This window comes from Triticum aestivum, chromosome 3B (assembly GCF_018294505.1).
Source record: "Triticum aestivum cultivar Chinese Spring chromosome 3B, IWGSC CS RefSeq v2.1, whole genome shotgun sequence".
NCBI lineage: Eukaryota > Viridiplantae > Streptophyta > Magnoliopsida > Poales > Poaceae > Triticum > Triticum aestivum.
The window spans coordinates 145,175,431-145,202,121 of NC_057801.1; the positions used below are offsets into that span (position 1 = coordinate 145,175,431).

At 42.0% G+C, this 26,691-nt stretch overlaps 1 protein-coding gene and 1 pseudogene across 1 annotated transcript; both read left to right on the forward strand.

The window, feature by feature from the left end:
• The first annotated feature begins 234 nt into the window (after positions 1-234).
• On the forward strand, positions 235-2,324 carry LOC123069074 (F-box protein At4g00755-like; annotated as a pseudogene).
• A 550-nt stretch (positions 2,325-2,874) lies between these two features.
• On the forward strand, positions 2,875-4,980 carry LOC123069073 (UDP-glycosyltransferase 73C5-like). Its single transcript, XM_044491808.1, has one exon. It carries the CDS (start codon positions 3,234-3,236, stop codon positions 4,806-4,808), a length of 1,575 nt encoding a protein of 524 aa, XP_044347743.1. The 5' UTR covers positions 2,875-3,233; the 3' UTR covers positions 4,809-4,980.
• The last annotated feature ends 21,711 nt before the right edge of the window (positions 4,981-26,691 follow it).

The following is a 26,691-nucleotide window of genomic DNA, read 5'->3' on the forward strand; positions in this document are numbered from 1 at the left end:
ATATGGGGTCTAGTTTTGAAGATTTCGTTGAGACGGATTTAATGGTGAAAACGGATTTTTAGTTCGCTTTTTTATTTAGGAGATAAAACATTTAAAGCCGAAAACTAAAAAGATGTCTGCTAATGTCATCTATTTATACGTGGCAAAATGAATGATGATGGAGACGTGTGAGTGATCTGCAAACGCCCACCCGTATGGGGATAGTTTTTCCGTTTAAAAAATGGTCAAAACAGTGATTTCGGCCTCGAGAGGTTGATTACCAAAGACTAGTCCTGGTGTTGCCGCTTTTCACTTTCCCCCTCCCCCCTCTCATCGGGTCTGGACTCTGGAGAGGAGACGAGATTCGCCGGCGATGGCAGAGGAGTCGTGGGAGGAGGGTCGGGGGTTGGACTTCCTCGAGAGCCTGGGCCCGGACATCTCCGCCACCGTCTTCAGCCTGCTCGACGACCCCGCCGACCTCGCGCGCGCCACCACCGTCTCCCGCTCCTGGCGCCGATTCGGTACGCCCGAATTCCCTGGATCTGCCTCCACATGCCTATGCATCCATCTATGTCGATTCTAGCCTAGGTAGGTACTTAACTAATCAGCGACCCATTCCATGCAGAAATTCCATAATCGATTTCACGACCATGTCACCCAAATAGGCCGCTTACAGAACTATCTCAATTGTTGCTGTTATTATGCTGCCTTGTGTTCGTTTTTCTGTTCACTGATAACCACCCACCCCAATCCTCACAACGTCCCAACTGAATACTGAATGTCTGAATTGGACCTGCCATTATGCTCACTGGCTTATACTGATATATAGCTCTGTCACTGAATCGGATTATTGCTGCTATGCTAGCTGGTGTTTGTTTTTTCATTGTCAGTGACAAACTAACCACAAGGTTCAGGCCAGCTGAATTTGAATCTTTTTATGCAGTTATTGCAAACCAGTTCAGCAAGATCCTGTGCCTGCGGGTTTATCCGGAGGTGTCCAACTTCACACGTGTTGAGTTGAGCAGCATCAGCAGTGCACACCGAAATGCTGGATCAAGTGCTTGTGCTGGGCTGGAGAAGCTCTGGAGGGATCATAGGGTGTATATGCATCTTAGCCATGGCCTTCTCTCGCCGTACGACCCCAAGGATTGCATCAGTCACTGCATGGGCGCATCCAGCACTGATCGTTTCCCTGAGGAGGCCATAGAAAATACCATTGAACCGGTTGATCGTCAGGAGAGTAAACTGTCTTATTGGTCGAGTGGTGGCCAGAAAGATCCTGCTGTGCCAGAATGCCTGATATATAGCCTTCAGTCAGAGCTGTGTCTTGTTGATGAAATCAGGATACGGCCATTAAAAGGTTTGGCGCCTAAGACTTGATTCAGCCTTCTTTCTGTATGCAAAAGGTGCCTTCTGCGTTAATACTCTTCACCGTGCAGCATTTTTTCGATATGGTCATCCGATATATTCAGCAAAACACGTCCGGTTCCGCTTGGGCTATCTAAAACCACCCCACTGGTCTGAAACACATGTATATGTTGAAAGTGATGCGGAGCTGATTGATGATAGCAACTATATCTGGACGTACACATCTCCAGAATTTCCAATGCTACAGGTCAGTTGAATACATATTCCTAGCTGTGTTTCTTGTCTGTGTAATAAACATAAAATTTAGATATTTCAAAGTAACATGAGGCGTGATATTCCAGGAAAATGTGATGCAGTCTTTTAAGCTACCACACTCAGTTCTATGTATTGGTGGAGTGGTGAAGATTGAGCTTCTTGGCAGGGTCCACAAGGACACGTTTGATGGTCGGTACTACATATGGTGAGCTTTCGAGCACTTGTAGACACACTGCATTTAGTTCATATGATCATCTCTTCCTGTTACACTGATATATTGGCTATGCACTTTGTCCCAGTGTGTCTCATGTCCAACTAGTCGGGAAGCCACTGTCAGAAGATTTTGGGGTCGCCCCGAGCAAAAATGATGTAGTTCTCAGTTACTATCTGGATTATCGTAGATTCGGGGGACGATCACAGCAAAGTACATGACTTTGCGATGAGGATCTGGCACTTCGGTATGTCTTGAGGGATAGGAGAACTGAACCATGAGTGTTAGCACGCTGTCCTGTGGGTACATAAAAGAGATGCAACAGAGGAGAAGCTTCCATACAAGTGAAGCATATCTCGTCGAGCTCGTGTCTATCGGTTTCGAATAAAAGAAGTCCTTTGTGATCCTGTGGGAAACTGAAAATGTATTTGTTTGTGTAACTGACAAGGACGAAAGAGACGCATGATTGACTCGCTTGTTATAAAATCACTGCTAATATTATTAAGATCGAGTGAGTCCATCTACGAATGAATGAATATAAACATCTTGAACCTATTTGGAAGAAGGAATGAATCTGGAGCCTTGAGGTACTATCAATGTACATTACATACATTTTGTACTAAAGTTAGTACAAAATTGAGTCATCTATTTTGGAACGGATGGAGTAGAAAATATAACTTGCACTTGTTAGAAAACCGATCTACTCTCTCGCTAATTGGATGTAATAAGGTCTTGTATTATTGGACGGAGAGGCGTAAAATTTAGGTGTGCCCATCACAACCCACTTTATGGAGGAAAAACTTATGTATTGTGGCAGCCAAACCTAAAATTCTATTCTGAAAGCTACATTATTGGTTAGCCCTTAGTAGTGTCCGCAGGAGAATTGCTGAACCAAAGCGTGCTTGGAAGCCAGCCTTGGACGGTTCGACCTAGGCTGTGTCTGTTCTTGAACACCACGAGGCACCTTGGCTCCTGCTAGGTGGATTGGCGCACATGTCGCCATCATTCCCGCCGACAGCTTGCCAAAAACTTCTCGGTACACACGACGAAACTTTGGACTGATCGGTCTCGCGCAGGTGCAGATGCAGGTCCCGCCTGCCGCGGGCGCCGCACTGACTTAGAAAATTCATAGCCCTACCGTCGCCATGCCTAGCAGATCAATCACTGGTGCCCACGATCGTATTTTTTTTACCACGCATTGCTTCCTATCACGTCCCGTTCATTGACAAAGTGACAATCTCCACCGGCTTAAAATTTGATCCATTCATCGCGTTTTCCCCACGTCACGTCACCATGAACGTCACCCAGCATGATATAGCCTCAAACATCGGCCGTGTAGGCGCACCATTGACCGGGGTGTTGGTGTGTGGTCACACACTCGCACTGACTAACCAGCTAGATTCGGATCGAGCTGCCATTGATGGCGATCTGGGAGGAGCTGCACTTCGTGCTGGTGCCGCTGGTGGCGCAGGGCCACATCATCCCCACGGTGGACGTGGCGCGCCTCCTCGCCGCGCGCGGGCCAAGGGTCACCGTGGTCACCACGCCCGTCAACGCCGCGCGCAACAGGGCCACCGTCGACGGCGCCAGGAGGGCCGGTCTCCCCGTCGAGTTCGTCGAGCTCCCCTTCCCCTGCGCGCAGCTCGGCCTGCCCGAGGGGGTGGAGGCCATCGACCAGATGGCGGGGCTCGAGCCGGCCATGTACCTCAGGTTCTTCCAGGCCATATGGAAGATCGCCGAGCCGCTGGAGGAGTACCTCCTGGCGCTGCCGCGCCGGCCGGTCTGCCTCGTCGCCGACGCGTGCAACCCGTGGACGGCGCCCGTGTGCGAACGCCTCGGCATCCCCAGGCTGGTGATGCACTGCCCCTCCGCCTACTTCCAGCTCGCCGTGCACCGCCTGTCGGCGCACGGCGTGTACGACCGCGTCGGGGACGACGTGACGGCGCCGTTCGAGGTGCCGGACTTCCCGGTGCGCGCCGCCGGCAACACGGCCACGCTCCGGGGGTTCTTCCAGTACCCCGGCGTGGAGAAGGAGTACCGTGAAGCGCTGGACGCCGAGGCCACCGCCGACGGCCTGCTGTTCAACACGTTCCGCGGCATCGAGGGCGTCTTCGTGGACGCGTACGCGGCGGCCCTCGGCAAGAGGACGTGGGCCGTCGGGCCGACCTGCGCCTCCAGCAGCATGGCCAACGACGCCGACGCCAAGGCCAGCCGCGGCAACCGCGCCGACGTCGACGCCGGGCACATCGTCTCGTGGCTCGACGCCCGGCCGCCGGCGTCCGTGCTGTACGTCAGCTTCGGCAGCATCTCGCAGCTGACGGCGAAGCAGCTCGCCGGGCTAGCGGGCAGCCTCGAGGCGTCCGGGCGGCCGTTCGTGTGGGCGATCAAGGAGGCCAAGGCGGACGCCGCCGTTCGGGCGCTGCTCGACGGCGAGGGGTTCGAGGCGCGCGTCAAGGACAGGGGCCTCCTCGTGCGCGGGTGGGCGCCGCAGGTGACCATCCTCTCGCACCCGGCGGTGGGCGGCTTCCTGACGCACTGCGGCTGGAACGCGACGCTGGAGGCCGTCTCCTACGGCGTGCCGGCTCTGACGTGGCCCACCATCGCCGACCAGTTCTGCAGCGAGCAGCTGCTCGTGGACGTGCTCGGCGTGGGCGTCAGGTCCGGCGTCAAGATCCCCGCCATGTACCTCCCGAAAGAGGCCGAGGGGGTTCAGGTGACGAGCGGCGACGTGGAGAAGGCGATCGCGGAGTTGATGGGCGGCGGGGCGGAGGGGTCGGCGAGGAGGGTCAGGGCCAACGAGGTCGCCGCGGAGGCGAGGGCGGCCATGGAGGAAGGCGGGTCGTCGCACTCCGACCTGACGGACATGATCCGCTATGTCACGGAGCTGTCGAAGCAGAGAAGCCACGAGAGATCGACGGCCCTGCCTTCCGAGCTCGGAGAGAAGAACGAACAGGATGCTGTGCTGTCAGTGCAAATGGCACAAGTTAGCATTTAGGATCGGATCTTCTGTTTCCCGGAATAAGTTCAGCGTTGGATCATGTTGTATACGCAATATGAAACGCGATTGATGATCAGTTTTGCTAGAACTCATCTAGATGAGATATAATTTGGTCTCGTTCACCTTTTATAGCTATCGGATGTGATGCTATAAGATGCGTGTGTGCTGACGTAGGCTGTATCTCTTCTTGTTTTCAAAGTGAATGAGACCAAATTATATCTCATCTAGATGAGTTTTAGGTACTTCCATTGATGATTGATCATGCTGTCTGTATATAATTGCACGCGAACGAAATGTCTATCTCTTCGGTTCATGAATGAACAAATCACATAGTAGAATAAAATTGTCCTCGCCACAACTTTATGTTCACGTGGTAGAGAATGGCTTCAGGGTCACATGTCAGCTAGCAATGTACTATGTGATTTTTCCACCTTTTCTAGGAGTATTTTCCATCTTTATTTGGGCATTGATGTCCGTTGATGTGCACATGAAGCAATTCGTTTCTTACAGCTTCCCACCAACGAGATTAGCATGCTTTGACATGCGATGGCCTAATTAATCTCATGCGATGACATGAGATTAGCATGCTTTGACATGCGATGGCCTATGTCACGGAGCTGTCGACGAGGATGAAGCCACGGGAGGGACGGGAGCTCGACGGCCCTGCCTTGCGAGCTCGGAGAGAAGAACGAACAGGATGCTGTGCTGTCAGTGCAAATGACGCAAGTTAGCATTTAGGATCTTCCGTTTCCCGGAATAATAAGTTCAACGTTGGATCATGTTGTATACGCAATTGATGATTGATCCTGTTCTCTGTACATAACTGCACTGGAACGGAATGTCTATCTCTTCATTTCATGAATGAACAAATCACATAGAATAAAATTGTCCTAGCCACAACTTATGTTCACTTGGTAGAATGGCTTCAGGGTCACATGTCAGCTAAGCAATGTATTTTTTGTGTATGTGTGTGTGAAAAACTTAGCACTGTATTTTCCATCTTTATCTGGGCATTGATGTCCGTTGATGTGCTCATGTGCACATGAAGCAATTCGTTTCTTAGAGCTTCCCATCAACGAGATTAGCCTGCTTTGACATGTCATGGCCTAATTAATCTCACGTCAAAAGTATCTAAGTTATCAGATCTACGGTGTACAAACTACCGTGCTATTTATAGAGAAGTTAACCGGGGCTATGTTTCAACACCTCCCTCCCCGGTCAAAAGTTACCATGTTTTTGTGTGTAAGTTATTTTGGTCCGTGGCGTGCAGATTATCATACTATTTACACAGAAATTATCGGTATATTTTAACAATAATTCTGCATAGATAATAGGTTACCTTGATATTTGTATGTAAGTTTACACGCCCGTGGTGCGTAAATAACCATGCTATTTAGACAGAAAGTTATCAATGTATGTTTTAGCAACAAAAAAATGTCGGGTCAAACAGTAGAGTACATATTTGATTGGTTAGTCTTGATAATGTTGTATTGACTTAAGTCCCACCTCTAGCAGTGGTCCGCCACCTCTTCCCTTTTTGACATCTTTTATAGTTGCCAACACGATGTTAATGACGTGCTTAAAAAATTGACACACGGTAGTAAGTAAACGTTGATGATGCTTTAGAGCATGGTTAATAGTATAGCCAGCTGCTGGCTATAAGCCAGTGCCATGTCATCTACAACCCATCTTATAGCCAACATGTATAATAGTAGATCAAAAGAGTGTACTACTTTTTCATTATGTGGCCCACCTTTCATTCTCACAAAGTGCCTAGGAGCACGTGCTAGAGCTGGCTCTTCACGAAGAGCCCGCTTACCTTCTCTCTCCTCTTCTCTTTCCTCCAACTAAGCAAAAATATACTAGTTTATTCCATATAGCCTGCTGACTCATCTCTATTATACTTGCTCTTAGGGAAGCTCAAGAAAACAACCTTTTATACTAGTGTATGTAGTAAACAAAAGAGTTAGTTTTCATCTTCTAGTAAAAAAGGGTTAAAAAACTTGATTTTCTATGATGAACAAGAACCAATTTAGTCCCCACTGTTTAGTGCCTGTTACAGAACCGGCACTTTACGAACCGGTGTTATAGCCCGGTTCTGCACTAGTGCAAAAATGATATCATGCTAGCGAAGAGAGAAGAAAACCACTATATTTTTGATAATGCGGTTAAAAGAAAGATCAACTGGATAGTTTTTCTGTCAGTGGGCAACAACTACCACGTGGCGCAGTTGGACATAACTCGATCCACTCGTATTTGAAACCTGGTGTTGTGCTTTATTTTTCTTTCCTGGCATACTAAAAAAATGTTTACAAGTGTTGAACAAAAAGTAAACCAATGAAAATCGACAAAGCAACAAATAAAAACAAAGAAAAAAACTAAAACAGAAGAAAGCCAATGCAAAAGAATGGAAATAAAAAATAAAACAAATCAAAATATAAAAAACAAATAAAAAAGGAAAATAAAAAGACAAATCAAAAAAGAAAAACCCAAATCCAAAAATAAAATGAAAAGCGAAGAAACCCAAATCAAAATATAGAAACCCGAGATGGAAACAAATGAAAACAAAGAAAAAGGAAGAAAGAAAGAAATGCAAAAAATCAATGAAACATAGAAGTAAACTAAGAAAAATAAAGTGAAAAGAAAGAAAATAAAAGGCCAACAAAAACTGTGAAAGAAAGAAAGAAACTGATGAAAAAACAAAGAAAAACATAAAATGAAAGAATAACAGGTAGAAAACAAAAGAAAATCGACAAATCCCCCAAAACCCGATAATAACCAATATACATAATAGAAACAACACCCTGAAAAATCACAAATTGCACCCGCAGCAACCCATAATCGGCGAGGCAGTAACACCCGATGAGGAAATAAACCTTAAGGCAAGCCGGATGGTGGCGTCGCACTAAGTGTCAGTTCGTTTGGCAACTTACAAAAGAAGCCACCGTCTCCCCAACTTTTCTCATAAGTTAGGTCTCTTATTTATTAGGCCTTCAAAAAGAATTACGGAATAACTAATTTAAAAATCTTAACAAATTTAGAGGGCGATTTATTAGGCCTTCAAAAAGACAACTCATTTTTTAAGCCGCCAAAAGAAACTAGCCCTAAGCGAGATATAGTCGCTGTGTGGTCATGTTTGCGGCGCTACTATTTCTCGCCTGCTGCACGTTGAATGATACGCTAGTCTCAAGTGCAACCTCAATGGGTCGGGCTAGCACGGTTGGAGTTGCTCTCGAGCACATGATTTTTCCTTTTTTTACTACTTTTGCTGATATTTTATAATATAAACGTGTCCTTAATTTTTTTTAAATATCCATCATGCATTAAAAAATATCTATACAATATAAAAAAATCATGTAATTTTGTGAGAAGAACTCCATATTATATTGAAAATAAGTAGTGGTACAACGCAACCCCAGAAAAATAAAAAAATTACAAATAGCACCCTGGGGAACCAATCTAGCCACACCACCAATGTGGGATGAGGGCTCGCCGCCGTCGCCACTCTCTGCCGGAGCCGGCGAAACCCTTGGTTGTGCGCAAGGATTAATGATGACGGGAAAGTCGCCATCCTCAGTCCTGAGAGACCAGCATGCCGGAGATAAGCCAGATTGGAACTGCGCCACATGCTGCGCCAGATTGGAATTTGAAAAAAAACAGTGCTTATACAATGTAAAGATAATATTTTGCTCATTTTAGGAAAAATGTTCATGAATTTTGAAATGTTTGCAATCAAAAAAATATGTAATAAAAAAGTATATTTACACAATGTAAAAAGTTTATACAATGCATACAAATGTTTATACAATGTTAAAGTTTCTTTTAATGTTTATACAACGTTAAAAAAATATTTATATAATTCAAAAAATAGTTCATACGATTCAAGAAAACGTACGCAACATTTTGAAAAAAATTAAGCATGTAAAAAACTGTTTATGACATTTTAAAATGAATGTGCAATGTAAAAAAATGTTCCTGTAACTAGAAAAAGTTTAGTACCATTAATAGATGTATTCTAAATTTTAGAAAAATAAATACATTTCAAAATAAATGACAATATCTATACAATGTATAACTATGTTCGGGTAGTTAGTTTGCTTTTTCATATGTCTCAAAAAATATTTCAACATGTATTTAATATTTTTAACACATAATGGAAACAATGTTCAAAACATGTATTTGAAAAAATGTTAACCATCCATTTGAATACACTCAACGTGTATAAATAAAATTTGATGCATGTATAAAAAATGTACAATGTGGATTTAAAATAGTAGACATCTCATACAAAAGAAAAAAACAGAGATTTTTTGTGAAAAACATTAGAAAGAAGCAAAGAAGCCAAAGAAGAAAACCCAAAGAAAACTGATAAAAACAGTGAAACCCAGGAGGAAAAACACATTAAAAAGAAAATAAAACTCCCGCTAGACCTAGCTACACTACTGGGACGGCCACCAGCCCCGTGGTGAGAAATAAGCCCCTGGCGGTGTTGGCGCCTGAGGCCCAGCATGCATGCGTGGATGGCGAAGTCTGACTACGTCGATTGCATCGGTCCCTGGTGCCAGCGAAGGTGCGAACTTTTGCCTGGCGACTCGCGAAAAATTCGACCAAGGGCGGAAGTTTTCTCCGGGGTCACATTGCAGAATCTGACACATCATCCATGCGTGAAGGTTTTCTCGCTTGCCTCAGATTTATATCTTCATCGGGTACGAATTGCAACGGATTGGATGGATACAGTTTCTCATCTGAAGGAAGCTTTCCTTGGACCATCATCATCCATGACTATCAGAGATATTCAAGCAAGGCAGAGGCAGTTTGTAAGCACGGAAGTAGTGCATGAAATTCGAGAAGCAAACTTTGAAGCACATGACTTTGCGAAGGCTGCAGTTTCTCTAGCTGTAGGCCGACGCATTTGGTTATCCTTCACTCTTGAGTTTTTTTTTCTGTAACAGACATTATTGAGTCATAATAAAGTGTGGAGTTCTAAATTTTTCTTTTTACCGCCGAATCCTATAAAAAAAGAAATAATAGTAGCAAGATTGTACAGGCTGTGATCCCGAAAAGAAAAGTTAGTCTCGTCAAAGATCATGTGGCGTGATATGATTATGCGACAACAGGATATTTCCATGCATAAGTCAGTACCCGGTTGAATTTATATGTTATGCTTCCTCCTTTCTAAGGTACTGGGCAGGTCTCTAAGACCAAGGCGGAAGAGTGATGATGGATCTATGTGCAGCACGACTACAACAAGAGGCGCTGGCGATGCATGCTGCCCCTGGAGCCAACGCAAGGAGGGTGCCCCTCATGTTGAGGGACACAGAAGCCAGACAGAAATGGAGGCGACCGATGCATGCACCTAGAAGTGTGATGACACCTCAATCTTCCCTACAATGAAGATGGCCACACACAGGAAGTGAAGCAAGTCTACAATCTATAGGAAACATATGATATTCACTTAGAAGTAGTGGAACTACTATTGGCGATTTCGAAGGAACTAACTGTGTATCATGCCTTAAACTTAGTGTATGAACGAATGAAGCAGTAAACAAACTTATGTTCTGTTGAAGTAAAAATATTTTTATCATGAAAACATTTTTATTTGATGGAAGCAAAAAAAATTGTGGATGGAAGCAAAGTTTATATTGTGTTGGAAACAAAATCTTGATGTGAATTCTTGTTTCATGGAAGCAAAGTGCTTGGACATAATTCTTCGTTACATCAAAACAAATTCCAATTGCGACAGCAGCAAATTATCTCATCGGTGGAAGCAAAAATTTGTTGTGTTGAAAACAAAATAAAATTTTACATGGGATTAATTTTTTAATTACATCGAAGAAAATTTGTAGTACAGTAGCAGAAAGTTTTACTAATATGTAGAATAAAAGTTGAACAACGTTTCTCGAAATAAGCAAGTATACGAAGCATTATCAATTCGTTGGAGACCATCCAGATCCAAAATGAATCTGTGTCCTTGTAACATATTGTTAGTTGATTCATTAAGTATTTAACAAAAAATTCGCCAAGAAGATTGATGCAAATATGTATCGTGTAAGAAACATGCTATAGGAACACATGATGCACTATAATATTGACAAGTTGTTCCTGAATGAAGCAAATATGTAAACTGTTGGAAGCATGGAATACGAATGTATGAAGCGTTTTTATTTTTCGAGTCAATTACACCGGTGGTGTTAGAACTTGGCGTAAATGTTCACTTTGGTGCTAGAAGTTGCGGTGTACATTGGCTTGGGCGTGCAAATACAATGCATATCCCGTTTTGTATACCTTATCTGTGCTGACTAGGCGCGTGGGGGTGCGCTGTCAGCCAGTGAACCAGGAATAATGTTTTTTTAAACCCCCTCAAAAAATATAATTTTGACAAAAAAGGCCATATCCCGCAAATGTTCACTTTGGTGCTAGAAGTTGCGGTGTACATTGAAGTGGTGCAACAACTTGGCTTGGATGGACTCAAAAAAAAAACTTGGCTTGGGTGTGCAAATACAGTGCATATCCCGTTTTGTATACCTTATCCGTGCTGACTAGGCGCGTGGGGGTGCGCTGTCAGCCAGTGAACCAGGAAGAATGTTTTTTTAAACCCCCTCAAAAAATATAATTTTGACAAGCGTTTTTATTTTTCGAGTCAATTACACCGGTGGTGTTAGAACTTGGCGTAAATGTTCACTTTGGTGCTAGAAGTTGCGGTGTACATTGGCTTGGGCGTGCAAATACAATGCATATCCCGTTTTGTATACCTTATCTGTGCTGACTAGGCGCGTGGGGGTGCGCTATCAGCCAGTGAACCAGGAAGAATGTTTTTTAAACCCCCTCAAAAAATATAATTTTGACAAAAAAGGCCATATGGATCTGTATTTTTCGTCTCTACTATGCCCAGTGGGCCACTTGGCTTGGATGGACTCAAAAAAAAAACTTGGCTTGGGTGTGCAAATACAGTGCATATCCCGTTTTGTATACCTTATCCGTGCTGACTAGGCGCGTGGGGGTGCGCTGTCAGCCAGTGAACCAGGAAGAATGTTTTTTTAAACCCCCTCAAAAAATATAATTTTGACAAGCGTTTTTATTTTTCGAGTCAATTACACCGGTGGTGTTAGAACTTGGCGTAAATGTTCACTTTGGTGCTAGAAGTTGCGGTGTACATTGGCTTGGGCGTGCAAATACAATGCATATCCCGTTTTGTATACCTTATCTGTGCTGACTAGGCGCGTGGGGGTGCGCTATCAGCCAGTGAACCAGGAAGAATGTTTTTTAAACCCCCTCAAAAAATATAATTTTGACAAAAAAGGCCATATGGATCTATATTTTTCGTCTCTACTATGCCCAGTGGGCCCCGCCTGTAAATATTAACGGAAATAGATTTCTAGCAGGTTTCGAACCCGCGGCCACAGGCTACCAAACCAACAGGATAACCACTCCACCCCACGCGTTGATTTGTAAACAGTGATAACGACAAAGTAAATATTTAGTAATGACGCTTATGGAGCTTAAATGGGCTGTAGATATTGCAGCCCATTTTGCACAAGCAATATTTATAAGATACTTTAAAACGCAAGTAATAAAAATTATGTTCTAATATTTGTGTGTTATCAATACTATGTAAATAAAAACAATGAAATATGTACCCATGTATATATAAAATATTTAGCCAATACAATGTTTAATGAATACAAAAAAGTATACACTCATGGCTTATATTTAAATTTTAAAATGATGAACACAAACATTTACTTAATATCTATAATTATTCACATGTCTATATCTTTTATCATGAATTATATTCGAAAATAGTATATATTTTGAATATTATACACAATTGAATATCCATATCAAAAGTTTAAAATAAAAATTATGAATATTTTTATTATTAAAAAATTGAGTTATAGAAATGTTCTTATAATTATAAAATGGTTGTGTAATAAAATGATATATTAAATGTAATTCTAAAATAAATTGTATTATTTTAATTTTTTTACACATTTTTACAGTTCATAAATATTTTCAATATATGTATGTGCATTGAAATAATACACGAAAAAGTTTTAAAAATAAGGTATTTCGTTCGGATGCAGTAGTTTGTAAAATAGATGTACCAATGTTTTGAAAATAACACATGAACATTTTTATTTAATAGCATCGATATGTTTCCTAGTTAATGATGAACCCTAGTTCATGTTAAAAAATCTTTTGATATGCTTATGCTTATGTTTATGCATTTTTTAGGAGGCCACCTCTTGCGGACGACATCGGCATGAAGTACACCATGCTTGACACTAAGTTCGACAAGCGTCACCGTGCCCGGTTCATTGAGAATGGAGTGGTAATTACCATTCTTAAACCAAATCTTTCGAATTGATGAAAACAAGTTGGTAACTATTATGTCCATGCTAATTATGCTTTGGTTATTGATTTTCACAGATGCTGCCGCCACTGCGGATGAGGGCTCACAAGACGACGGTTAAGATGGAGTATGACGAGCGGTACGCACCGTTCTTCAGGAGAGCCCGACTATTGGGTTTCGTCCTACAGTTCAAGCGTAAGCCGCTGACACTCGTCCATTCAGCTCTCACGGCTTTGATCAAACGGTGGCGGCCAGAGACGCACAACTTCCATCTTCCATGTGGGGAGATGACCGTGACCCTCGAGGATTGGGCGATGATTACAGCCCTACCGCTCGAGGGTCGTGCTATAACAGGAAGAGTGGAGAGGACGAACTAGCACGATAGGGTTGTCACCCTCATCGGAGACTGCCCCCCCCCCCCCGCTAAGAGCAACTGGACTTCCGGCATACCATTGTCATGGCTCCTCAAGCACCGGAGCAAGTGCCCGGAAGATGCCGAACCCCGGGTGGTGGAGCAGTACGCCAGGGCCTACCTGTGGTATCTTCTCACGGATGTAGTGTTTCCGGACTGCTCCGGGAACTCTGCCATATGGATGTATCTCGACTTCCTAAAGGACTGTGATGCAGGGTACAGTTGGGGGGCCGCCGGACTCGCCTACCTATACCGTTCGATAAGTGAATATCACTTTATTTCAAATATCATGGACGTGTGTTGCTTTAGATTTTGACATATTATCATCTATACTTGGTTTGTAGCTTGACGACGCGACCCAGAGAGCGGAAGTCACGTCCGGTATGTGTGGATGTGTATGGGGCCTCTCCATTTGGATGTGGGAGCGAATCTCGGTGGGCCGTCCGAAGAAGCTGCGCTCGCGTGCATGGACAGACTATGGTGAAGATGAGGAAGATGATTGGAACCCGACCGTCTCATACGCTTGGGACGTGGTGCATGTCTACACAGGCGAATCGAAGGCCTTGTACAAGGTCTTCAGCAACGAGCTAGATGCTCTCACGCCTTTCCAGGTATAAGAACTACATTTCAAATAGTTTCGATAAAACTTGCACTTGAGCTTACCATTGTTTGTTTCTAGGTTACTTGGCGGCCATATAATGATGATCGAGAGTGGGGGTTCGAGCTGAATAGCATGTGCAAGAAGGACCGGCTTCTCTGGCGGTGCATTGTGCCCATGATTTGTGTCTATGCCGTGGAGTACCACTTGCCACAGCGCGTTGCCGCACAATTTGGCAAGGCGCAACACACACCACAAGTCGTCATCGTCCACGATACCGATGGCTATGACCTACACCAGTGAGTACCACAAGCCGTCTTCATCGATTCTAAGTTCTTGTTTTGATGTTTTACGTTCATACAAGAAGGGTGTTTTACATTCTTTCTTATGCATTGCAGGATGAGCAGGCAGAAGAATCAGTCAATCACAGATTGGGAAGACCAACATGCGAGATACGTGAAGGAATGTAATGAGTGGAAAGGCAACAAAGACACGGAGAGGAGAGTGATCGACTGGGACGAATACGAGGATCACATACTGTGGTACGACGATGACATCAAGCATCATCTGCGTCTGAGGCCCCAGTGGACGACAGCAGATGCCGAAGACTTGTTCGATGACGACTCCGAGAATGAAGCCTACAACGAGAGCATCAGAGAGCTTCAAGACGGGTTTAGGGAGTACGAACCCCTCATGAACAGAGTGGTAAGTTGTTTTTATCTCTTTTCAACTGACGGTTCGATGAAATTAGCTTTTAGTGCTACTGACTCATTTTATTACTTTGCAGTCTTCAGAGCCGAACAAAAGCATTTTTCAAGCCTCTGATGCACTTAGTACTATCCCCGAGACTCGAGTTAGTGAGAACAAGTTGAGGGAAACGGTGAAGGTAATATGGAGTTCATTTTCTTAAGTTCATTTGCAGAAACTGGACATTGCAGAAGTTCACTTTGTTTCGTTATGATTGCAGAAGTACGTCAACAAAGCACGCAGGCTTGTGGGCCTGCTTGGGTGCGCTATAAACACCGAGGATGTTTTTCCTCCTGCACCTATGCGCAACCTCACTTCATCGAGCCATGCAGCCTCGTCGTCTAGGGCGGTTCAAGATGACGAGGAGGAGAGCGAGGACGATGATGATGAAGAGGAAGATGAAGAAGAGGGCGTGGAAGAAGAACATGGTGAAGAAGAGGAAGATGACGATGAGGAGGAGGAGTACGATGATGACGATGGACCTCCAGCAACTCAGCCAACCCAGCGTGAGAAGAGGAATGTGCCGAAGAAGGATTGGAAGAGTCCATCCCCGTTTTAGAAAGCGCGTCCTACTCACCACAAGAAGACGGCGACCGAGAAGCGATCAAAGACCAACGAGGACCAAACGTCGAAGAGGGGAAGGATGGACTGAAGTTCTGTTGTGTCGTGCTGTTGAACTATAAACATTTCATGTTTGCTTCGTGAACAATTTGCTCGTGAAACACTTTCGTGAACTTGCTATGTAAAACTTGCTCATGGATGTGTGCTTGTTATGTATCCAACTTTATTATTTGTGGATTTGTGGATGTGTGCTTGCTATGTGATACATGTGGTTCATGTTTATAAGTATCTAATTGTTATGTGCAAAAAATTGAAGACAAGAGAAGTTAGGAGGTGCAAAAAAGGCACTATGGGCCACCCTACCGCCAGGCCATGCGGCGGTAGGTATGTACAGCCTACCGCCACACCTGCCGGCGGTAGGGGCCTCCCCCAGCATGCCCCCTCCCGTGACCAATGGTAGCAACTCAGTGGGAGGGTTGCAAACCCTACCACCAGGCCTCACGGCGGTAGGGTCCTACCGTGAAAGGCCCTGGCGGTAGGGTGTGCAACCCTCCCGCTGAGTTGTTGTTAGTTTTGGTCACAGAAACATAACATAGATGCTCCGACCCTACCGCTGCGCCCTGCTACCTCTTGAGCATGCGTTGGTTTTTCCCTTGAAGAGGAAAGGGTGATGCAGCAAAGTAGCGTAAGTATTTCTCTCAGTTTTTGAGAACCAAGGTATCAATCTAGTAGGAGGCTCCTCAAAAGTCCCACGCACCTACAGAAACAAACAAGAACCTCGCAACCAACGCGATAAAGGGGTTGTCAATCCCTTCACGATAACTTGCGAAAGTGAGATCTGATAGAGATAATATGATAAGATAAATAGTTTTAGTATTTTTATGATATAGATTGGAAAGTAAAAGATGCAAATAAAAGTAGATGGAAAACTTATATGATAAAAGATAGACCCGAGGGCCATAGGTTTCACTAGTGGCTTCTCTCAAGATAGCATAAGTATTACAGTGGGTGAACAAATTACTGTCGAGCAATTGATAGAAAAGTGCATAGTTATGAGATTATCTAGGCATGATCATGTATATAGGCATCACGTCCGCAACAAGTAGACCGAAACGATTTTGCATCTACTACTATTATTCCACACATCGACCGACTCCTGCCTGCATCTAGAGTATTAAGTTCATAAGAATAGAGTAACGCATTAAGCAAGATGACACGATGTAGAGGGATAAACTCATGCAATATGATACAAACCCCATCTTTTTATCCTCGATGGCAACAATACAATACGTGCCTTGCTGCCCCTGCTGTCACTGGGAAAGGACACTGCAAGATTGAACCCAAAGCTAAGCATTTCTCCCGTGGCAAGAAAGTTCAATCTAGTAGGCCAAACCAAACTGATAATTCAAAGAGACTTGCAAAGATAACCAATCATACATAAAAGAATTCAAAGGAGATTCAAATATTTCTCATAGATAAACTTGATCATAAACCCACAATTCATCGGATCTCGACAAACACATCGCAAAAAGAGTTACATTGAATAGATCTCCAAGAAGAGGAAGGAGAACTTTGTATTGAGATTCAAAGAGAGAGAAGAAGTCATCTAGCTAATAACTATGGACCCGAAGGTCTATGGTAAACTACTCACAACTCATTGGAGAAGCCTTGGTGGTGATGGAGAGCCCCTCCATGGTCGATTCCCCCTCCAGCGGAGCGCCGATGAAGGCTCCAAGATGGGATCTCACGGATACAGAAGGTTGCGGCGGTGGAAATAGTTTTTCATGGTGCTCCTCAATGTTTTCGGGGTACGTAGATATATATAGGAGAAGAAATTCGGTCAGGGGAGCCACGAGGCAGGGGGGTGCGCCCACCCTTACTGGGCGTGCCGGACACCCTCTTGGCCTCCTCGGCTACTTCTTGACGTCCACTCCAAGTCTCCTGGATTGCGTTTGTTCCAAAAAGATCGCTCCCGAAGGTTTCATTCCGTTTGGACTCCGTTTGATATTCCTTTCCTTCGATATACTGAAATAGGCAAAAAAAACAACAATTCGGGTTGGGGCTCCGGTTAGTAGATTAGTCCCAAAAATGATATAAAAGTGTAGAGTAAAGCCCATAAACATCCAAAACAGGTAATAGAATATCATGGAACAATAAAAAATTATAGATACGTTGGAGACGTATCAAGAATCCCCAAGCTTAATTCCTGCTCGTCCTCGAGTAGGTAAATGATAAAAATAGAATTTTTGATGTGGAATGCTACCTAGCATAATTCTCAATGTAATTCTCTTTATTATGGCATGATTGTTATGATCCAAATGATTCAAGAGAAAAGCTTATAAAACATAAAAATAGTAATACTTTAAAGCATACTAACAAATAATCATGTCCTATCAAAATAGCATAGCCAAAGAAAGCTTATCCCTACAAAATCATATAGTTAGGCCATGCTTCATTTTCGTAACACAAAATACTCCCCTTATGCATAACCCCGATGACGAGCCGAGCAATTGGTTCATACTTTTTAACGCGCTTCAGCCTTTTCAACTCTTACGCAATACATGAGCGCAAGCCTTGGACATAGAAATATGTGTGGTATATGGTGGTGGTTATGAAGACAAAGAGGGAGAAGATAATCTCACATCAACTAGGCGTATCAACGGGCTATGGAGATGCCCATTAATAGATATCAATGTGAGTGAGTAGGGATTGCCACGCAACAAATGCACTAGAGCTATAAATATATGAAAGCTCAACAAAAGAAACTAAGTGGGTGTGCATCCAACTTGCTTGCTCACGAAGACCTAGGGCGTTTTGAGGAAGCCCATCATTGGAATATACAAGCCAAGTTCTATAATGAAAAATTTCCACTAGTATATGAAAGTGACAACATAGGAAACTCTCTATCATGAAGATCATGGTGCTACTTTGAAGCACAAGTTTGGTAAAAGGATAGTAATATTGTCCCTTCTCTCTTTTTCTTTTTTTTAATTTTGGTGGGCTTCTTTGGCCTCTCTTTTTATGGGCTTCTTTGGCCTCTTTTATTTTAATAAAGTCCGAAGTCTAATCCCGACTTGTGGGGGAAACATAGTCTTCATCATCCTCTCCTCACTTGGGACAATGCTCTAATAATGAAGATCATCACACTTTTATTGATTTACAACTCAAGAATTACAACTCAATACTTAGAACAAAATATGACTCTATGTGAATGCCTCCGGCGGTGTACCGGGATATGCAATGAATCAAGAGTGACATGTATGAAAAATTATGAAGGTGGCCTTGCCACAAATACGATGTCAACTACATGATCATGCAAAGAGCAATATAACAATGATGGAGCGTGTCATAATAAACGGAACGGTGGAAAGTTGCATCGCAATATATCTCGGAATGGCTATGGAAATGCCATAATAGGTAGGTATGGTGGCTGTTTTGAGGAAGGTAAATAATGGGTTCATGACATCAGCGAAGGTTGCGCGGCATAATAGAGGCTAGGAAAGTGGAAGTGTAAGTGTGCGTATGTCCATGGACTCACATTAGTCATAAAGAACTCATATACTTATTGCAAAAATTTATTAGACCTGGAAGCAAAGTACTACTACGCATGCCCCTAGAGGGATAGATTGGTAGGAAAGGACCATCGCTCGTCCCCAACTGCCACTCATAAGGAAAGCACTCAAAGAGCACTCCATGCTACAAATTTGTTACATAAATTTTACCATACGTGCATGCTACGGGACTTGCCAACTTCAACACAAGTATTTATCAATTTCATAATTACCCAACTAGTATGACTCTAACATTACTACTTTATATCTCAAAACAATTATCAAGCATCAAATTGATCATAGTTTTCAATGCACTTTCTATGATAGTTTTTATTATACCCAACTTGAATGCTCATCATTCTAGGACCAAATTTATAACCATAGCAAATACCATGCTGTTCTAAAATACTCTCAAAATGATATAAGTGAAGCATGAGAGATCAACAATTTCTTCAAAATGAAGCCACCGCCATGCTCTAGAAAATATAAATGAAGCACAAAGAGCAAAACTATCTAGCTCAAAAGATATAACTGAAGCACATAGAGTATTCTAATAAATTCTAAATCATGCGGGTCTCTCCCAAAAGGTGTGTACAACAAGGATGATTGTGGTAAACTAAAAACCAAAGACTCATATCATACAAGACGCTCCAAGAAAAACACATATCATGTGGTAAATAAAAATATAGCTCCAAGTAAAGTTACCGATAGACGAAGACGAAAGAGGGGATGCCTTCCGGGGCATCCCCAAGCTTAGGCTTTTGGTTGTCCATGAATATCTTGGGGTGCCATGGGCACCCCCAAGCTTAGGCTTTTGCCACTCATTATTCCATAGTCCATCAAATCTTTACCCAAAACTTGAAAACTTCACAACACAAAACTCAACAGGAAATCTCATAAGCTCCGTTAGTGCAAGAAAGAAAAACCACCACATAAGGTACTGTAATGAACTCATTATTTATTTATATTGGTGTTAAACCTAATATATTCCAACTTCTCTATGGTTCATACCCCCCGATACTAGCCATAGATTCATGAAAATAAGCAAACAACACACGAAAAACAGAATCTGTCAAAAAAAGAACAGTCTGTAGCAATCTGTAACTTTCGAATACTTCTGGAACCTTAAAAATCCTACAAAAATAGGAAGTCCTAGGTAATTTGTCTATTGATCTACATAAAAAATAATCAACACAAAAGCCCGTTTCTGTGATTTATTGAATTTTTTCTCGTGAGCGCAAAGTTCCTGTTTTTCAGCATAATCAAATTAACTTTCACCCAAGGTTATCCTATAGGTTCTACTTGGCACAAACACTAATTAAAATATGAAAACACATCTAAACAGAACCTAGATGAGATATTTATTACTAAACAGGAACAAAAAGCAAGGAACAAAAATAAAATTGGGTTGCCTCCCAACAAGCGCTATTGTTTAACGCCCCTAGCTAGGCATAAAACCGAGAATAGATCTAAGCATTGCCATCTTTGGTATTCAATTCATAAGTGGCTCTCATAATGGACTCATATGGTAATTTAATTTTCTTTCTAGGAAAGTGTTCCATGCCTTTCCTTAACGGAAATTGGAATCTAATATTTCCTTCCTTCATATCAATAATTGCAGCAATCGTTTTAAGGAAAGGCCTACCAAGAATAATAGGACACAATAGATTGCAATCAATATCACGATAAAATCTACGGGCACATAATTCCTATTTGCAACAATAAGAACATCATTAATCCTTCCCATAGGTTTCTTAATGGTGGAATCCGCAAGGTGCAAGTTTAAAGAGCAATCATCAAATTCATGGAAACCTAGCACATCACATGAAATTTTTGGAATCGTGGAAACACTAGCACCCTAATAACACAAAGCATAGCATTAATGATCTTTAATTTTTATTTTTATTGTAGGTTCCCACTCATCATAAAGTTTTCTAGGTATAGAAACTTCCAAATTAAGTTTTCCTCATAAGATTGCATCAAGGCATCAACGATATGTTTAGTAAAAGCTTTATTTTGGCTATAAGCATGAGAAGAATTTAACACGGGTTGCAACAACGAAATACAATCTATTAAAGAGAAATTATCATAATTAAATTCCTTGAAATCCAAAGTAGTGGGTTCATTACTATGTAAAGTTTTAATCTCTCCAATCCCACTTTTACCAATTTTAGCATCAAGATCAAAAACTCCAAACCATTGGAACGCTTTTTAACTAAAGTTGATTCATCTCCAGTCCCATCATTATCAAGATTCATATTGCAAAACAAATATTTAATAGGGGACACATCAATAACTTTTAGATCTTCATCATTATTTTCATGAAAACTAGAAGAACACGCTCTTACAAAGCAATCTTTCTTAGCACGCAACCTAGCGGTTCTTTCTTTGCACTCATCAATGGAAATTCTCATAGCTTTGAGAGACTCATTGATATCATGCTTAGGAGGAATAGATCTAAGTTTCAAAGAATCAACATCAAGAGAAAGTCTATCAATGTTCCTAGCCAATTCATCAATCTTAAGTAATTTTTCTTCAAGCAAAGCATTGAAATTCTTTTGAGAATTCATAAATTCTTTAACACTAATCTCAAAATCAGAGGGCATGTTATTAAAATTTCCATAAGAGTTGTTGTAGGAATTACCACAATTATTAGAGGAATTACTAGGGAACGGCCTAGGATTAAAGTTTCCTCTATACACGTTGTTACCAAAATTATTCCTACCAATAAAATTCACATCCATAGATTCATTATTATTCTCAATCAAAGTAGATAAAGGCATATCATTGGGATCAATAGGACCACTCTTAGTAGCAAACAATTTCATAAGTTCATCCATCTTTCCACTCAAAACATTAATTTCTTCTATAGCATGAACTTTTTTACTAGTAGATCTTTCGGTGTGCCATTGAGAATAATTAACCATAATATTATCGAGGAGTTTTGTAGCTTCTCCTAAAGTGATTTCCATAAAAGTGTCTCCCGCGGCCGAATCTAAGAGATTTCTAGAAGCAAAATTCAATCCGGCATAAAATTTTTGTATGATCATCCATAAATTCAAACCATGAGTAGGGCAATTGCGAATCATTAATTTCATCCTTTCCCAAGATTGGGCAACATGCTCATGATAAAGTTGTTTAAAATTCATAATATCATTTCTAAGAGGGATGATCTTAGCGGGAGGAAAATACTTAGAGATAAAAGCATCTTTGCACTTATTCCAAGAATCAATACTATTTTTAGGCAAAGACGAAAACCAAGTTTTAGCACGATCTCTAAGTGAAAATGGAAATAACTTCAATTTAACAATATCATTATCCATATCTTTCTTCTTTTGCATATCACACAAATCAACAAAATTGTTTAGATGAGTAGCGACATCTTCACTAGGAAGGCCGGAGAATTGATCTTTCATGACAAGATTCAACAAAGCAACATTGATTTCACAAGTTTCAACATCATTGAGAGGAGCAATCGGAGTACTAAGGAAATCATTATTATTGGTATTGGAAAAGTCACACAATTTAGTATTATCTTGAGCCATCATGACAAGCAATCCAACACACAAGCACACAAGAGGCAAGCGAAAAAGGGCAAACGGAAAAGAGAGGGCGAATAAAACGGCAAAGGTGAAGTGGGGGAGAGGAAAACGAGAGGCAAATGGCAAATAATGTAATGCGAGGGAGATGAGTTTGTGATGAGTACTTGGTATGTATTGACTTGAGTGAAGACCTCCCCGACAACGGCGCCAGAAATCCTTCTTGCTACCTCTTGAGCATGCGTTGGTTTTTTCCATGAAGAGGAAAGGGTGATGCAACAATGTAGCATAAGTATTTCCCTCAGTTTTTGAGAACCAAGGTATCAATCCAGTAGGAGGCTCCTCAAAAGTCCCACGCACCTACACAAACAAATAAGAACCTCGCAACCAACGCGATAAAGGGGTTGTCAATCCCTTTACGGTAACTTGTGAAAGTGAGACCTGATAGAGATAATATGATAAAATAAATAGTTTTAGTATTTTTATGATATAGATTGGAAAGTAAAAGATGCAAATAAAAGTAGATGGAAAACTTATATGATAAAAGATAGACCCGGGGGCCATAGGTTTCACTAGTGGCTTCTCTCAAGATAGCATAAGTATTACGGTGGGTGAAAAAATTACTGTCGAGCAATTGATAGAAAAGTGCATAGTTATGAGATTATCTAGGCATGATCATGTATATAGGCATCACGTCCACAACAAGTAGACCGAAACAATTCTGCATCTACTACTATTACTCCACACATCGACCGACTCCTGCTTGCATCTAGATTATTAAGTTCATAAGAATAGAGTAACGCACTAAGCAAGATCATGCCGTAGAGGGATAAACTCATGCAATATGATATAAACCCCATCTTTTTATACTCGATGGCAACAATACAATACGTGCCTTGCTGCCCCTGCTGTCACTGGGAAAGGACACCGCAAGATTGAACCCAAAGCTAAGCACTTCTCCCATGGCAAGAAAGATCAATCTAGTAGGCCAAACCAAACTGATAATTCGAAGAGACTTGCAAAGATAACCAATCAGCAACCATACATAAAAGAATTCAGAGGAGATTCAAATATTTCTCATAAATAAACTTGATCATAAACCCACAATTCGAAGGATCTCGGCAAACACACCGCAAAAAGAGTTATATTGAATAGATCTCCAAGAAGAGGAAGGAGAACTTTGTATTGAGATTCAAAGAGAGAGAAGAAGCCATCTAGCTAATAACTATGGACCCGAAGGTCTGTGGTAAACTTCTCACAACTCATCGGAGAGGCCTTGGTGGTGATGGAGAGGCCCTCCATGGTCGATTCCCCCTCCGGCGGAGCGCCGGCGAAGGCTCCAAGATGGGATCTCGCGGATACAGAAGGTTGCGGAGGTGGAAATAGTTTTTCGTGGTGCTCCTTGATGTTTTCGGGGTATGTAGATATATATAGGTGAAGGAAGTCAGTCAGGGGAACCACGAGGGGCCCACAAGGCAGGGGGCACGCCCACCCTTACTGGGCGCGCTGGCCACCCTCGTGGCCTCCTCGGCTGCTTCTTGACGTCCACTCCAAGTCTCCTGAATTGTGTTTGGTCCAAAAAGATCGCTCCCGAAGGTTTCATTCCGTTTGGACTCCGTTTGATATTCCTTTCCTTCGATATACTGAAATAGGCAAAAAACAGCAATTCGGGCTGGGCCTCCGGTTAGTAGGTTAGTCCCAAAAATGATATAAAAGTGTAGAGTAAAGCCCATAAACATCCAAAACAGGTAATATAATAGCATGGAACAATAAAAAATATAGATACGCTGGAGACGTATCAAGTATCCCCAAGCTTAATTCCTGCTCATCCTCGAGTAGATAAATGATACAAACAGAATTTTTGATGTGGAATGCTACCTAGCATAATTCTCAATGTAATTCTCTTTATTGTGGCATGATTGTTCAGATCCAAATGATTCAAGATAAAAGTTATAAAACATAAAAATAGTAATACTTTGAAGCATACTAGCAAATAATCATGTCCTATCAAAATAGCATAGCCAAAGAAAGCTCATCCCTACAAAATCATATAGTTAGGTCATGCTTCATATCTATCACACAAAATACTCCCCTTATGCATAACCCCGATGATGAGCCGAGCAATTGGTTCATACTTTTTAACACGCTTCAGCCTTTTCAATTCTTACGCAATACATGAGCGCAAGCCATGGACATAGCAATATGTGTGGTATATGGTAGTGGTTATGAAGATAAAGAGGGAGAAGATAGTCTCACATCAATTAGGCGTATCAAAGGGCTATGGAGATGCCCATTAATAGATATTAATGTGAGTGAGTAGGGATTGCCATGCAACGGATGCACTAGAGCTATAAATATATGAAAGCTCAACAAAACAAACTAAGTGGGTGTGCATCCAACTTGCTTGCTCACAAGACCTAGGGCATTTTGAGGAAGCCCATCATTGGAATATACAAGCCAAGTTTTATAATGAAAAATTCCCACTAGTATATGAAATTGACAACATAGGAGACTCTCTATCATGAAGATCATGGTGCTACTTTGAAGCACAAGTGTGGAAAAAGGATAGTAGCATTGTCCCTTCTCTCTTTTTCTCTCATTTTTTTGGTGGGCTTCTTTGGCCTCCTTTTATATGGGCTTCTTTGGCCTCTTTTATTTTTATAAAGTCCGAAGTCTCATCCCAACTTGTGGGGGAATCATAGTCTTCATCATCCTCTCCTCACTTGGGACAATACTCTAATAATGAAGATCATCACACTTTTATTGATTTACAACTCAAGAATTACAACTCAATACTTAGAACAAAATATGACTCTATGTGAATGCCTCCGGCGGTGTACCGGGATATGCAATGAATCAAGAGTGACATGTATGAAAAATTATGAAGGTGGCCTTGCCACAAATACGATGTCAACTACATGATCATGCAAAGAGCAATATAACAATGATGGAGCGTGTCATAATAAACGGAACGGTGGAAAGTTGCATCGCAATATATCTCGGAATGGCTATGGAAATGCCATAATAGGTAGGTATGGTGGCTGTTTTGAGGAAGGTAAATAATGGGTTCATGACACCAGCGAAGGTTGCGCGGCATAATAGAGGCTAGGAAAGTGGAAGTGTAAGTGTGCGTATGTCCATGGACTCACATTAGTCATAAAGAACTCATATACTTATTGCAAAAAATTATTAGACCTCGAAGCAAAGTACTACTACGCATGCCCCTAGAGGGATAGATTGGTACGAAAGGACCATCGCTCGTCCCCGACTGCCACTCATAAGGAAAGCACTCAAAGAGCACTCCATGCTACAAATTTGTTACATAAATTTTACCATACGTGCATGCTACGGGACTTGCCAACTTCAACACAAGTATTTATCAATTTCATAATTACCCAACTAGTATGACTCTAACATTACTACCTTTATATCTCAAAACAATTATCAAGCATCAAATTGATCATAGTTTTCAATGCACTTTCTATGATAGTTTTTATTATACCCAACTTGAATGCTCATCATTCTAGGACCAAATTTATAACCATAGCAAATACCATGCTGTTCTAAAATACTCTCAAAATGATATAAGTGAAGCATGAGAGATCAACAATTTCTTCAAAATGAAGCCACCGCCATGCTCTAGAAAATATAAGTGAAGCACAAAGAGCAAAACTATCTAGCTCAAAAGATATAACTGAAGCACATAGAGTATTCTAATAAATTCTAAATCATGCGGGTCTCTCCCAAAAGGTGTGTACAACAAGGATGATTGTGGTAAACTAAAAACCAAAGACTCATATCATACAAGACGCTCCAATAAAAACACATATCATGTGGTAAATAAAAATATAGCTCCAAGTAAAGTTACCGATAGACGAAGACGAAGGAGGGGATGCCTTCCGGGGCATCCCCAAGCTTAGGCTTTTGGTTGTCCGTGAATATCTTGGGGTGCCATGGGCACCCCCAAGCTTAGGCTTTTGCCACTCATTATTCCATAGTCCATCAAATCTTTACCCAAAACTTGAAAACTTCACAACACAAAACTCAACAGGAAATCTCATAAGCTCCGTTAGTGCAAGAAAGAAAAACCACCACATAAGGTACTGTAATGAACTCATT

Excerpts from the sequence above, each read along its gene's own strand:
- LOC123069073 (XM_044491808.1), top strand. The coding sequence starts at position 3,234 with ATGGCGATCTGGGAGGAGCTGCACTTCGTGCTGGTGCCGCTGGTGGCG.